Raw genomic sequence first — 16699 nt, 5'->3', positions numbered from 1 at the left:
GTATTTATTAAACAGTTATTAAGCAGTGGCACAAACTTTTATGTAATTTCCAAAACAGAACATGCAAGATTGTCAGAGACATTTTAAAACAAGCTATGAGTGCACTTTTGTGCATGATGTCACTAAGATGACATATCAAAACAACACTAAATAAAGTGCACTTTTTGTACAGAACGCCACTACAATATTTAAAAACAAATAAAGTGCACTTTTGTGCATGATGTCACAGAAGATATTTCAATAAATGTCCAATAAAAATGAGCTGCATAATAGGAAATCAAATAGTGTATGTCCTTCGCTATGTGGTAGGTTCCTGCGGACGTTATCTCCTTCTGTTGTTGACTTTGTTTCATAAGTGTTGATCTGGAAATGGTTGCTTGGGCATTTTGTGGGTGTGGCACCGAACGGAGATGTTAACATGCAGAGTTTCCAGTAGGGCTGGGCAATATGGCCTTTTATTAATATCTCGATATTTTTAGGCCATGTCACGATACACGATATATATCTCGATATTTTGCCTTAGCCTTGAATTAACACTTGATGCATATAATCACAGCAGTATGATGATTCTATGTGTCTACATTAAAACATTCTTGTTCATACTGCATTAATATATGCTACTTTTAAACTTTCATTCAGAGAGGGACATCACAACTAAGTCATTTTACCAAAAGTGTATTTATTAAACAGTTATTAAGCAGTGGCACAAACATTCATGTCATTTCAAAACAGAAAGTGCTAGATTGTCAGAGACATTTTAAAACAAGCTATTAGTGCACTTTTGTGCATGATGTCACTAAGATGACATATCAAAACAACACTAAATTAAAAGTGCACTTTTTGTACAGAACGCCACAACAATAGTTTAAAACAAATAAAGGGCACTTTTGTGCATGATGTCACACAAGATGTTTCAATAAATGTCAAATAAAAATGAGCTGCATAATAGGAAATCAAATAGTGTATGTCCTTCGCTATGTGGTTGGTTACTGCGGACGTTATCTCCTGTTGTTGACTCTTTTTTTCATACGGTGTTGATCTGGAAATGGTTGCTTGGGCAATTTGTTGGGTGTGGCACCGAACAGAGATGTTGACATGCGGAGTTTCCAGCACTCCTTATTCTTTAGCGGGTGCCTTTTCAAATGATGCTACAAATTAGCAGGAATGCTACTTTTTGTAGCAACGTTTTTGCCGCATACTTGACATATTACGGTTGTCTGTTCGACATCTTTCCGCTTGAAGACAAACCACCGCCAGACGATGGACCCCGTGCTGTTTTTCTTGGGAATTAATTCTTCTTCTTCCATTTGTTACCAGATTCGTACCTTCTCTCTCTCGTATTACCACTCGTACCTCTCCGCGAGCATCACTGCTAACTTTACCCATGCCGCTACCTCTCTGCTCTACGAGAGTGTATGACGTTGCACGCGTGACAGTATGTGACGTATGTAAGAAGGTGTGCTTGTTTTATCTCGCTGTGAGAAGGAGAAACAAGAAAGAGTTAAAAAAGCCTGTCGTGTAATGCCCGCAGCTAAAAGCAACTGCGTGAGAACGTATACTCGAATATCAAGATAGAGTCCTTTTCTATATCACACAGAGACAAACCCACGATATATCGAGTATATTCGATATATCGCCCAGCCCTATGTAGATAATGCCAGTGTTTTTCAACCTTTTTTGAGTTAAGGCGCATTTTTTTTCATTGAAAAAAGCCGGAGGCACACCACCTGCAGAAATCATTAAAAAATGATACTCAGTAGACAATAAAAAGTCGTTGTCGCAATTTTTGGATATGAATTTAAACCATAACCAACCATGCATCACTATAGCTATTGTCTCAAAGTATTGTCACGACCTGTCACATCACGCCGTGACTTATTTTGATTTTTGTCAGTGTTTTACTGTGCGTAGTGTTTTAGTACTTGTCTTGCGCTCCTATTTTGGTGGCTTTTCCTGTTTTGTTGGTATTTTCCTGTTGCAGTTTCATGTCTTCCTTTGAGCGATATTCCCCGCACCTGCTTTGTTTTAGCAATCAAGAATATTTAATGTTGTTGCTATCTTTTTTTGTGTGGACATTGTTTATTGTCATGTCATGTACGGACGTACTTTGTGGACGCCATCTCTGCTCCACACGCTGTAAGTCTTTGCTGTTGTCCAGCATTCTGTTTTTGTTTACTTTGTAGCCAGTTCAGTTTTAGTTTTGTTCTGCATAGCCATCCCTAAGCTTCAATGCCTTTTTCTTAGCGGCAATCGCCTTCTGTTTATTTTTGGTTTAAGTATTGGATACCGTTTGACCTGCACGCTGCCTCCAGCATATTGTCATCATGACAAAGCAATTAGCTCCCTGCTGCCACCTACTGAAATGAAAGAGTATTAAACGGTTACTCTGCCGAGCTCTAGACAGTACAGACACTCAACAACGGCACATTATTTGCAGACTATAATTACTGGTTTGCAAAAAATATTTTTAACCCAAAAAGGTGAAATTACATAATCTCCTATGGCACACCAGACTGTATCTCACGGTACACTAGTGTGCCGCGGCACAGTGGTTGAAAAACACTGAATTATGCCGCATATGTAAAAAAAATAAACCACATGATGCTGGTGCACCAGTCGAGGAAAATGAGCAAACTACATAAATAACATCCTGTATTTTGATTTTGATATTATTCTTTTTATCTTGATAGATTGAAAATTAACATCAATGAGTTGACTGATGAACATTATCACATAATTTATTTAGAAAGTATAAATAATGACAAATAAAGATTACTATTAACCGCAAAATGTCAGTGTAAAAAAAACAACAACATTCATTTTTTAACAAAGAAATCAATCTGAAGTTGTCTTTATTTTTAAGTTATCGTGCCGTGATTTTACCAGTCAGGCCCATCCATCCCATCCATTTTCTACCGCTTATTCCCTTCGGGGTCGCGGGGGGCGCTGGAGCCTATCTCAGCTACAATCGGGCGGAAGGCGGGGTACACCCTGGACAAGTCGCCATCTCATCGCAGGGCCCAGTCAGGCCCACTGGGGAGTATATTTTTCTCCATGTGGCCCCGATCTAAATTGAGTTTGACACCCCTGGTCTAATATTTTCCCCTTCGGTTTTTGTATACCGTCTTGGTTATCGTACGCAGGGTTTCATTGGTTATATTCATTCATTCATGTATTTATTTGACAGGGACAGTACAATTAAACATTGCTACCCATAGGTAACCAATGTCAAAGTACATAAGACTTCTAGCCACAGGCTAATTTGCAACCCTCATCCCTGGTTAGGCTTTTAAAAAAAAGAAGAAAAAAGTGGAAAAACACATGCAAAAGGATTAAGACAAGTACAAAAATCAAAACACATTAAAAATAATTGGCCCCATTTGTCCATACTACACCCAGTTCTAGTGCTCACACTTCAGATTTTCCTTTCAGCCACATTTTCAGTTTTGTGGAGAAAAGTTTAATGTCCGACTGTGACTTTAACTCCAGTGTAGCGTTGTCCCGATACCAATATTTTGGTACTTTTCTAAATAAAGGGGACCACAAAAAATTTCATTATTGGCTCTATTTTAACAACACATCTTACGGTACATTAAACATATGTTTTTTATTGCAAGTTTGTCCTTAAATAAAATAGTGAACACACAAGACAACTTGTCTTTTATTAGTAAGTAAGCAAACAAAGGCTCCTAATACATTTAGCTACTGACATATGCAGTAACATATTGTGTCATTTATCATTCTATTATTTTGTCAACATTATTAAGGACAAGTGGTAGAAAATGTATTATTAATCTGCTTGTTCATTTACTGTTAATATCTGGTTATTTTCTCTTTTAACATGTTCTATCTACACTTCTGTTAAAATGTAATCATCACTTATTCTTCTGTTTGATACTTTACATCAGTTTTGGATGATACCACACATTTGGGTATCAATCCTATACCAAGTAGTTACAGGATCATACATTGGTCATATTCAAAGTCCTCATGTGTCCAGGTGACGCATTTCCCGAGTTTATAAACATAATATTAATTAAAAAAAAAAAATAATAATAAGATTTTGTAATGCTAAAAAACATAGATGTAATCATAGTAGTATCGACTAGATAGCTCCTGTACTTGGTATCATTACAGTGGATGTTAGGTGTAGATCCACCAATGGCGGTTGTTTATATTGTAGCATTCCGGAAGAGTTGGTGCTGTAGGGAATTCTGGGAATTTGTTCTGTAGTGTTTATGTTGTGTTGTGGTGCAAATATTCTCCCAAAATGTGTTTGTCATTGTTGTTTAGTGTGGTTTCACTATATGGCACATGTTAAAGGGGAACATTACCACCAGACCTATGTAAGCGTCAATATATACCTTGATGTTGCAGAAAAAAGATCATATATTTTTTTAACCGATTTCCGAACTCTAAATGGGTGAATTTTGGCGAATTAAACGCCTTTCTATTATTCGCTCTTGGAGCGATGACATCACAACGTGACGTCACATTGGGAAGCAATCCGCCGTTTTCTCACTTTCGTCGGTGTGTTGTTGGAGGGTGTAACAACACGAACAGGGACGGATTCAAGTTGCACCAGTGACCCAAAGATGCGAAAGTGGCAAGAAATTGGACAAAATTTGTTCAAAATACGAGGCTGTGGGGGAAGCCGACGAAATGGTCAGTCGTTTGTTCCGCACACTTTACCGACGAAAGCTATGCTACGACAGAGATGGCAAGAATGTGTGGATATCCTGCGACACTCAAAGCAGATGCTGACATCAACTCCAAAACTGGACAGATCAGCTTTCAGGAAAAGAGAGCGGATGAGGGTATGTCTACAGAATATATTAATTGATGAAAACGTTATTCATTACTCGTGGTTTTACGTAAATTGTTATACATAAACTGTGTTTACCAGTAATTTAGCTTAAAAACATTTATTTTTTTCAATCATTCGAGTACATTCGGGTAGTCTTGTGTAATGCAGTATTTTGTGTCTATTTAGGTATGGTTAACCTGAGTGCGGGCAGCACGGTGGGAGAAGGGTTAGTGCGTCTGCCTCACAATACGAAGGTCCAGAGTAGTTGTGAGTTCAATCCCGGCCTCGGGATCTTTCTGTGTGGAGTTTGCATGTTCTCCCCGTGACTGCGTGGGTTCCCTCCGGGTACTCCGGCTTCCTCCCACCTCCAAAGACATGCACCTGGGGATAGGTTGATTGGCAACACTAAATTGGCCCTTAACTTAAACCTTTTGAATAGTTTTTACTTCCGTTTCTTACGGTTTGTTGAGTTAGCGCTGGATTCAATCTCAGAAAGACATCATGTAAATGTTATATTTTTATTAACATGTGATAGCAGAGATCCTGCCATTCAAAACTAGGCTGATACATTACTAATGATTAATGTAACTATTGCTGAAAAAATAGTACAATAGCAGAGACAGCTTCAGGAAACTCTTCTTTTAATACAATGTCCTTTTTTGCTGCTTCAACACAGCTCAATCAACACAGAAAAAGGTAAAGTGAAATAACTTAGTTGTTAACTGTAGGTCAATAATGCTTGTCTTTCTTTCAGACAGACAGGGCTTTGCTGTCCGTAACACAAACACACACACACGCACGCACACTCCGCACTGTGAGCTATCGTTACGCTAAAAGCTAATTAGCCTTCACCTCAAGGACTGCGAGCGAGCTGAGCTGCCGCTTATATTTCTAGAACGTCACCGGGCTCATAGTGATGTTACTAGGAGTTGACTTGGAAGTGTGTATTATAATTTGGGGAGAGTCCGCTGCCTTATGCTTGCCTTTCTGCTCACTCCACCGAAGGAGCACTGAATCCATGCGCTCTGAATACGCACTGCTGATTGGCTGTTACATGCGACAAAGAAAATGAGACAAAGAAGGAGTGGACAATTTTACATATAAACAAACTGTGTTTGGGTCATGTTTGTCCTCAAACAAAAAACATACTAAAATAAAACTAAAAAATGTTCCTCCATCTTTTTCCATTTTCAATCCTCTTTCAAAAATGCTCCAGGGAGCCACTAGAGCGGCACTAAAGAGCCGCATGCGGCTTGAGGGCCGCGGGTTGCTGACCCCCGCCCTAGACAGATAATTTTCAGGGGGTTGCTTCATATTGCTGCATGACGATGTTTTAACCTTCTCTATTAATTAATAAAATGTAACATTGAGTCATTGTGTAATTGAGGACTCGACCAGAACATGTTATAACAGAATTTACACAATATTTCAGCCAGCCAGAAATAAAAACAATTGGCAACAAATCTAGCATCTATTTTTGGTGTTAATGGCGACTATACTTGTGGTTAGAGACTCTGTTTAGATTAGGCATGCGGGACTGCGCATGTGCCGTGACAGTTTCACTGCAATAAGGCGCTTTTGGTAGCCATCCATGTGGGAGAGGAGCCCGAGACGCGATAGCTTATTGAATACAGAGAACTACGTTCCGGCGCTGGATTTTCGGGTCCGCTGGCCTGTATGCTGCCTGCCCTCATTAGTCCCAGGTGCGCTGATTACAGACTGCTTGCAGCCGAGCAAGGGCGTTGCCGTGATGCGGGAAGAGCGAAAAAGGCGTGTCCCGGTGCGCCTCCAGTGGAGGCGACAGCCGTGCTCGCAGCATATGGCATGCGGGACTGCGCATGCGCCGTGACAGTTTCACTGCAATAAGGCGCTTTTGGTAGCCATCCACAAGCTTCTGGCAAGCTTCTGGTTGAATTTTTGACCACTCCTCTACACAAAATTGGTGCAGTTCCGCTAAATTTGTTGGTTTTCTGACATGGACTTGTTTCTTCAGCATTGTCCACACGTTTAAGTCAGGACTTTGGGAAGGCTATTCTAAAACCTTAATTCTAGCCTGATTCAGCCATTCCCTTACCACTTTTGACGTGTGTTTGGGGTCATTGTCCTGTTGGAATACACAACTGCGCCCAAGACCCAACCTCCGGGCTGATGATTTTAGGTTGTCCTAAAGAATTTGGAGGTAATCCTCCTTTTTCATTGTACCATTTACTCTCTGTAAAGCACCAGTTCCATTGGCAACAAAACAGGCCCAGAGCATAATTCTACCACCACCATGCATCGATTGACACTCTAGACCAGTGGTCATCAATCTTTTTGGACCCAAGATCCCTGGCCTTGGCCATGAACCAATGAAAAATCACCTTTTTAACGCAGTTTTTAAAAAAAGACCAAATTCCTTCCAACTCAAGACTTTTTTTGATGAGGTGCTTCGGGCATCTGGTCAGGATGCCACCCGAACGCCTCCCGAGGGAGGTGTTTAGGGCACGTCCGACCGGTAGGAGGCCACGGGGAAGACCCAGGACGCGTTGGGAAGACTATGTCTACCGGCTGACCTGGGAACGCCTCGGGATCCCCCGGGAAGAGCTGGACGAAGTGGCTGGGGAGAGGGAAGTCTGGGCTTCCCTGCTTAGGCTGCTGCCCCGCGACCCGACCTCGGATAAGCGGAAGAAGATGGATGGATGGATGGAAGACTTTTTTTTGGCAATAATACACACCTTAGCTGTTGCCACATTTAGTTTTGCTCAAACATCAGTCGGACAAAAAAACTAATTTTAATAGAAAATATGAATTGCCATGTAATTTTCAAGCTTATGAACTTTCTTAAAGGGGAACTGCACTTTTTTTGGAATTTTACCTATAGTTCGCAATCATTATTAGAGATTTGACGGATGGATTTTTTTTGTCTTTTTTTGTATTGTGCATATTAAGTAAATTTGATCAAAAGTCAGCTTAAAATGGATAATATGGGAGCCGTTCAATTCTGCCTACAAAACCCCTAAAAAAACATCCTAACACCTCCATTCGGGTTTTATATACATGATGTAAGTAAAAAAAAAACAAGATATTTTGCAGTTAACAGAACATATCAATTGCCATGTCAATTTAAAGCATATGAACTTGCTTTAAGTTGCAACATTTAATTTTCAGCATGTCTCACTCAAGTCAGTGTGATGCTATGAACACTAAGTTTTGTGTAATTTGGCTCATAATTGCACACAGCTAGTCTGAGGCAGTCTGTGAGATGTCTGTCAGTAAGGCAGCTCCTATACTTTGATTTTATTATTGTCATTTGTGAAAAAGCCATTTCAAACAGAGAAGTAGGACCAAAGTAGGCAGCCAGTTTTAGTGCACATGTAGTGAGGAGGGGGAACATCTCTCGGTTTACCAGTCCCCAAAAGTCACTGTTCCCTGCTCTGTCTTTCAATTCAATGTCATTTTGCAAATCAATTATTTCCATGTCACCATCAATTTGCAAAGCAAATGCATGTCTGAATTTTGCTGCTTCCTGTTCTACATCAAAGGATTTGATACAAAAACAGCAATGTTTTCCATGACATATACTGTACCTCTCCAAAATGCCCACTGAACGCTGTTGTCACTTTGTCCAGGTATGTGCAGTACACTTCTGGGTGGAAAACAGCCTTGTCATTTCGGAAAATGTGTTAGCTTCCTTTTTTCCATAAGAGTAGTCCAAACACACAACTTGGCCTTGAATGCACTCGCTGCACTTATCTTGTGGGACAGGTGCTTGGTTTTCCCCTGAATTTCAGTGTTGAGAGCATTCAGTTTTGAGGTTAAATCTGTCAAGCAGCCATGCAACATCGTACAGTTCTTTGTGCTCCTCATTCCTCGTTGACAGAAACGTATTTATTTCTGGCAGCAAATCAAGAAATGTTTGCAGAACTTTGCCAGGACTCAGCCAACGAACATCAGCATGGAGAATTAGGTCACCATAAGTGGCGTCAAGCTCATCCATTACAGGCCTCGAATTTTAACTTTTTAAGGTCAAGGCAAGTGTTACCTTAAAGGGGAACATTATCACAATTTCAGAATGGTTAAAACCATTAAAAATCAGTTCCCAGTGGCTTATTTTATTTTTCGAAGTTTTTTTCAAAATTTTACCCATCACGCAATATCGCTAAAAAAAGCTTAAAAGTGCCTGATTTTAACCATAGTTATATACACCCGTCCATTTTCCTGTGACGTCACATAGTGATGCCAACACAAACAAACATGGCGCATAGAACAGCAAGCTATAGCGACATTAGCTCGGATTCAGACTCGGATTTCAGCGGCTTAAGCGACTCAACAGATTACGCATGTATTGAAACGGATGGTTGTAGTGTGGAGGCAGGTAGCGAAAACGAAATTGAAGAAGAAACTGAAGCTATTGAGCCATATCGGTTTGAACCGTATGCAAGCGAAACCGACGAAAACGACACGACAGCCAGCGACACGGGAGAAAGCGAGGACGAATTCGGCGATCGCCTTCTAACCAACGATTGATATGTGTTTGTTTGGCATTAAAGGAAACTAACAACTATGAACTAGGTTTACAGCATATGAAATACATTTGGCAACATGCACTTTGAGAGTGCAGACAGCCCAGTTTTCATCAATTAATATATTCTGTAGACATACCCTCATCCGCTCTCTTTTCCTGAAAGCTGATCGGTCCAGTCCAGTTGGAAATGCATCTACTTTGAGTGTCGCAGAATATCCACACATTCTTGCCATCTCTGTCGTAGCATAGCTTTCGTCGGTAAAGTGTGCAGAACAAACGTCCAATTTCTTGCCACTTTTGCATCTTTGGGCCACTGGTGCAACTTGAATCCGTCCCTGTTCGTGTTGTTTCACCCTCCGACAACACACCGACGAGGCATGATGTCTCCAAGGTACGGAAAACAGTCGAAAAAACGGAAAATAACAGAGCTGATTTGAATCGGTGTTTGTAATGTGTTTGAGAAAATGGCGGATCGCTTCCCGATGTGACGTCACGTTGTGACGATATCGCTCCGAGAACGAATAATAGAAAGGCGTTTAATTCGCCAAAATTCACCCATTTAGAGTTCGGAAATCGGTTAAAAAAATGTGGTCTTTTTTCTGCAACATCAAGGTATATATTGACGCTTACATAGGTCTGGTGATAATGTTCCCCTTTAAAGGAGGGCTCATATTTTAGGGCAAACCAAGGCAAATGTTATTTTCTTTCGAGGCAGGGGCTCCAAAGCATTCATGCATGCATGCATATATGTATGTGTGTGTGTATATAGGCCATATCGCTGGGCGATATGGCCTTTTATTAATATGTCAATATTTTTAGGCCATATCACGATACACGATATATATCTCGATATTTTGCCTTAGCCTTGAATTAACACTTGATGCATATAATCACACCAGTATGATGATTCTATGTGTCTACATTAAAACATTCTTGTTTATACTGCATTAATATATGCTCATTTTAAACTTTCATTCAGAGAGGGAAACCACAACTAAGTCCATCCATCCATTTTTTACTGCTTGTCCCTTTCGGGGTCGCGGGGGGTCGCTGGAGCCTATCTCAGCTGCATTCGGGCGGAAGGCAGGGTACAACCTGGACAGGTAGCCACCTCATCGCAGGGCCAACACAGATAGACAGACACCATTCACACTCACATTAACACACTAGGGCCAATTTAGTGTTGCCAATCAACCTATCCCCAGGTGCATGTTTTTGGAGGTGGGAGGAAGCCGCAGTACCCGGAGGGAACCCACGCAGTCACGGGGAGAACAAGCAATTTAGCAAAACTGTATTTATTAAACAGTTATTGAGCAGTGGCACAAACATTCATGTAATTTCAAAACAGAAAGTGCAAGATTGTCAGACATCTTAAAACAAGCTATGAGTGCACTTTTGTGCATGATGTCACTAAGATGACAAATCAAAACAACACTAAATTAACGTGCACCTTTTGTACAGAACGCCACTACAATAGTTTAAAAACAAATAAAGTGCACTTTAAAGTGCACTTTATTTGACTATATATATAATATATATATATTTATATATATATATATATATATATATATACACATGTTAAATTATGTACATGTATATGCTGTATCAGGACAAATCCATTAAGAGTCTGAGCAGAAATATGTCATAGGAATTAACTATACACAATAAAATATTAACAAAATGATGTGTCACATGAATGGTTTTTGAAGTAATACCTTTTGTGACATGAAAAAAACACAAGAAATGTAAAAAAAACATGGTGTTTACTTTTTGATTTTAATATAAAACTCAAAGCAGTTTGGCTAATGAAGATGAAGTCTAATAAGCAAGCTTAGTTCTTCTCCAACAACAAAAATAAAGAGGAGTGACACCTCTCACATTGAATACACCAATCTTCCCAGCCAGTGAAGCTACACAAGGTTTCCATCCATCCCTCCATCCACCCCCCGCTTATTCCCTTCGGGTCACGGGGGCCTATCTCAGCTACAATCGGGCGGAAGGCGGGGTACACCCTGGACAAGTCGCCACCTCATCACAGGGCCAACACCGATAGACAGACAACATTCACACTCACATTCACACACTAGGGCCAATTTAGTGTTGCCAATCAACCTATCCCCAGGTGCATGTCTTTGGAGGTGGGAGGAAGCCGGAGTACCCGGAGGGAATCCATGAGGTGAAAATACATTTTAGCTAGTATTGATGTTACTTTAGTTAAATAACTACTCGAGTATTTTTTTCACACAATACTTACCTACTCTTTGTCAGGCTTGGATGAAGGAAGGGACTCAGATGCAAAGATGGGATTCTTAATAAAGCTTTTATTTTGAAAACTCTTTAACCTCCAGAGCAGAGTATATTCAATTACTATGAGTCACAAAAAACAGACAGCGAAAAAAGGTTCCAAAAAAGGAAAAACCGAAAATCACTCCAAAAGGAGGAAATTCGAAAATAAAGACGAACTATAATTAGCGCCGTATCTGCTATAAAAACTTTAACAAAAAACGCTCCAACAGGAGGAAGAAAATAATGACTATAAAAATTAGTACTCTAATCTTATTCTAATAAATGTAAACAAAAAATCACTCAAAAACTTTGAGGAAGGAGGATCATTAGGAAAAAATCATAACTCACCACTGCGGGTGAAAAAAGGCTAGATAACAAAAGTCGCTCTGAGGGAGGAGAAAAAGTTAACTCAAAATTACAGCGTGGGAATTTCTGGATACAAGGAAGTAGACGTGGGACGAGACGAGGCAAGGCATGGACATGAACATGGGGGCTAGACAGGCACGAAAGCTCGAGACAATCTGGCACAGAACAAGGGGAGGCATGGGCTTATATGGAACATGAGGGTAATGGGAAACAGGTGGAAACAATCAAGGGTCAGGGATGACGTCAGACTGGTGACACAAGAGGAAGGACCCGTGATCTGAAACAAGAAGAGTTGCTTTTCAAAATAAAACATGCAAATCACAAGACAGAAAAAACCAAGACAAGACTTCCCTCACCGCGGTGTAACACTCTTACTCAAGTAATTATTTTGATGACTACTTTTTTCTTTTACCTGAGTCATATTATTTTAAAGTAATGGTACTCTTGAGTACAATTTTTGGGTATTTTACCCACCTCTGGTTGTTATGTTCAACAACAACAACAAAAATCTTTCCAAAATTTGAATTCAATTATAAAGGTGTGTGCCTTGTTCCAGATGAGCTGTTTTGAATTTGAGAAGATTGTGACAAATGTTTCCTTTCAGCATCAGCAGATATCTCTAGTACATGAAAGAGGTTTACCCACATTCCACCGGTTTTTTTTAGAGAGAAAAGGCTTCCCTGCGGTGAGATGTTGCATGATGTTTCTAGTGAACAATGCATCTTTTCACATTATTATTTACACCAAATTGCATTTAGTACCGATAAGAGCGCCAATAAATATCGGTACTGATGGGGAATATTGGTATATGGTATCAGTTTTGATAAAATCCTGACAATATAAATGCCTACCTACAACACAACCCTCTGGGCGGGGGCCTTGTGTAAACATGTTAGAAACCTTATTATTGGTCAGTCGGATGAAGGCTGACGACTTCAGCCCTCAACACATTTGGAGAGAAAATACCTAGGAGTAGGGCAACCAACATAAAGGCTATTTTGTTCAAAGGAGTTGAGTCATAATCAAAAAATAAGTATATGCAACCAAAAAAAAAATTTGGAATCAAAACGTATTGGTTGCCAATCCATGTATCTCCTTAGTATGTGTGACATTATGACACAAAGGTCATGTAGCAGTTACCACAGCAACACAACACCACACTGTACTGAGATGTTTAAAAGGTCAACCTATTGTGGTTTTAGGCTTCAAGTGTCCTGTCTGCTCAAAGTCGGTGGCGTCAAATGAAATGGAACTTCACTTCATCATGTGTCTGAGCAAGCCTCGGCTCTCCTACAACGGTAAGCTCCATGTTGTCCTCCCTCTTCTGTCCTCTGTCAATTTGGTGGCAGGTTTCCTGTCTTTGCTGTGCTTAAAGGGGACCTACAATGGTTTTAATCTACCTTTAAAACACTCCCTCGTGGTCTCGATAATATGGTTTAGATATGCTTTGCTGTAAATTTTTCAGTCACTCTTATAACCCGTTTTTTTGACTGTCTGCAAGATGTTTGATTGTGGAGGCGTTCCCAGATCGTGATTAAGTATCATAATTTATCTTTTAAAGATGTACACGGTGAAATAAACCGCTTGAAGATGAACATCACCCAGTGTTGGTGCTAGGAATTTTCAAAATGGCGTCCCAGGGATCCCATCAAGTCATAAAAACGGGGTCCCACAGTAAATTTTTGGGGTCCCACTTTTTTGTAACTGTTTTGAAAACAAATGGTAAATGTATGCATTATCCTGTTATATCTCACATTCTATATTGTTTTGGAAAAAGGTTGTCATAAACGTTACTTAATTTATTTAAAAAATTATACAAAATAAAACACATTTTTATGCACATGTACATTTTTTAAGTTATAGACATTCATCAACTTCAGATCTATCCGTCAATTCTTTTTTTTTTATGTTTTTTTTTTTCTTTGTTTGTTTTCTGCCCTTTTTCTCAAAGAAAACTGTGTTTTTATGGCAAACACTAAATATGCTAAATCTTCCACAAAAAATATTTTTCAAAGTGGAATACTTGATGTGAAGTAATCGGAGCCTTGGATATGTCAATAATTCATAATAACATTGATTTTGATTCAATATTATGTTTTGAGCAATGACAGTTTTAAACAAAAAAAACAGCTTTGTTTTATTAGTCAACATTGCAACTTTTTCTAAATTACATTTCACCTGTCAGCTTTTTCATTCCACTTGTTATTTTTTTGTTTATTTTAATAGTATTTTTAGAATGTGCCGTGGGCCTTTAAAACGTTAGCTGCGGGCCGCAAGTGGCCTCCGGGCTACACTTTTGACACCCCTGCTATAGATAATAAAAAATTAAATCTGATAAGTGTAACGATAAAAAGCAGAGCCTGGCGACGCATGCACGTTTATCATAACGCACAGTCAGCATCTCTGCTTCAGTAAACAATGACGGCGATGACGTCATTGTCAGCGATGTGAGCGACACTTACTAACTTGTCAGCCACTTCTCCAAGAGACTCCTTTTGAACACTCCTCGCACATTAATACTTCAAAAGGCAAATATTTAGTATTTAATATAGTTGGCCCGCAAAGTCTGAGGAGTCTGATCGGGTGCTGGTTAGCTTGATGCTAACAGCTAGCCTGTCTCCACCTGCGCGCTGACAGCGGGAGCAAGCGCGTCCTTGCTCTCCTGGCCAGAGAGAGAGAGAGAGAGGGAGAGAGACGTGCCGGTCCTCAAGTGACGGCGTGATAAGAACGCACCGTCACAATAAACAAAACAAAACACCGGCGGAAAGCGATAATTGATATAAAAATAAAAAAAACTGGAGTTTTGACCCGGAGAAGGCTAACCTGACTCTCGCCAGATCCTTGTAGTTCGCTGAGCTCCACACATTGATCTAGGAGTTCTCAATAGGAGACATATTTCAGAAGGTGGGGCCTTGTAAAAAAATCATTGTATGTGATTGGATAAACCGGTAAGGTCTATTCAGGTGTACTGGAGAGGAGGCTACGCCGGATAGTCGAACCTCGGATTCAGAAGGAACAGTGTGGTTTTCGTCCTGGTCGTGGAACTGTGGACCAGCTCTATACTCTCGGCAGGGTCCTTGAGGGTGCATGGGAGTTTGCCCAACCAGTCTACATGTGCTTTGTGGACTTGGAGAAGGCATTCGACCGTGTCCCTCGGGAAGTCCTGTGGGTAGTGCTCAGAGAGTATGGGGTATCAGACTGTCTGATTGTGGCGGTCCGCTCCCTGTATGATCAGTGTCAGAGCTTGGTCCGCATTGCCGGCAGTAAGTCGGACACGTTTCCAGTGAGGGTTGGACTCCGCCAAGGCTGCCCTTTGTCACCGATTCTGTTCATAACTTTTATGGACAGAATTTCTAGGCGCAGTCAAGGCGTTGAGGGGATCCGGTTGGGTGGCTGCAGGATTAGGTCTCTGCTTTTTCCAGATGATGTGGTCCTGATGGCTTCATCTGGCAAGGATCTTCAGCTCTCACTGGATCGGTTCGCAGCTGAGTGTGAAGCGACTGGGATGAAAATCAGCACCTCCAAGTCCGAGGCCATGGTTCTCGCCAGGAAAAGGGTGGAGTGCCATCTCCGGGTTGGGGAGGAGATCTTGCCCCAAGTGGTGGAGTTCAAGTACCTCGGAGTCTTGTTCACGAGTGAGGGAAGAGTGGATCGTGAGATCGACAGGCGTCTTCAGTAATGCGGACGCTGTATCGATCTGTTGTGGTGAAGAAGGAGCTGAGCCGTAAGGCAAAGCTCTCAATTTACCGGTCGATCTACGTTCCCATCCTCACCTATGGTCATGAGCTTTGGGTTATGACCGAAAGGACAAGATCACGGGTACAAGCGGCCGAAATGAGTTTCCTCCGCCGGGTGGCGGGGCTCTCCCTTAGAGATAGGGTGAGAAGCTCTGTCATCCGGGGGGAGCTCAAAGTAAAGCCGCTGCTCCTCCACATTGAGAGGAGCCAGATGAGGTGGTTCGGGCATCTGGTCAGGATGCCACCCGAACGCCTCCCTAGGGAGGTGTTTAGGCCACGTCCGACCGGTAGGAGGCCACGAGGAAGACCCAGGACACGTTGGGAAGACTATGTCTCCCGGCTGGCCTGGGAACGCCTTGGGATCCCCGGGAAGAGCTGGACGAAGTGGCTGGAGAGAGGGAAGTCTGGGCTTCCCTGCTTAGGCTGCTGCCCCCGCGACCCGACCTCGGATAAGCGTAAGAAGATGGATGGATGGATGGATAAACCGCTTGTCCTTTATCTTGAATGACGTGCTACTTCAACCACTAACATCGAAATCAACCCGTGACGCTGATGAGAGCCACGCTGGGAAATCCAAACCCAGTCGGAAGAAGAGCCAAAACTATCCTTGCCACCAATAAATGCCTTCAAAACCATTCTCTGTTTATTTTTTAAAGAATGAATATTTGATAGATTCGCCAAAACAGTTGCAATAGCAGAATCAATGTTAGCACACGACGCAGCAAGGGGTGCGTGCCGCGATTGTTTGATTTAAACAGTCGCTTCGGCGATCCTGATTGGTTTATTATTTTTTGCTATCTGGAAGGAGTTTGCAATGCCTTCGAGCCCAGACCCTTGTGTTGAGCTCAGCGAACTACAATGGTCTGGCAAGAGTCAGGTTAGGAGAAGGCAGGGTCTGTAAAAAAAAAAAAAAACAGTCTCACGGAAATGCACGTCCTTTCTAATTTCAATGCGTAAAAAGACACAAAAAGTGCATCAACGCCAACACTGATCACCGCA

At 41.2% G+C, this 16699-nt stretch overlaps 1 protein-coding gene across 2 annotated transcripts in view; it reads left to right on the top strand.

Moving 5' to 3' along the window:
• Positions 1–16699, top strand: part of znrf1 (zinc and ring finger 1) — a 62287-nt gene that overhangs the window by 1613 nt on the left and 43975 nt on the right. For both annotated transcript variants that reach the window (XM_061927698.1, XM_061927699.1), the window contains exon 2: positions 13166–13261. In XM_061927698.1, coding sequence (XP_061783682.1) covers positions 13166–13261 — 96 coding nt within the window. The remainder of the gene's footprint in view (positions 1–13165; positions 13262–16699) is intronic.

Source organism: Nerophis lumbriciformis, linkage group LG35 (assembly GCF_033978685.3).
Source record: "Nerophis lumbriciformis linkage group LG35, RoL_Nlum_v2.1, whole genome shotgun sequence".
In the NCBI taxonomy this organism is placed as follows: Eukaryota; Metazoa; Chordata; class Actinopteri; order Syngnathiformes; family Syngnathidae; genus Nerophis; species Nerophis lumbriciformis.
The sequence above is the reverse complement of the archived record's forward strand: the minus strand, read 5'-3'. Positions and strand labels throughout refer to the sequence as shown.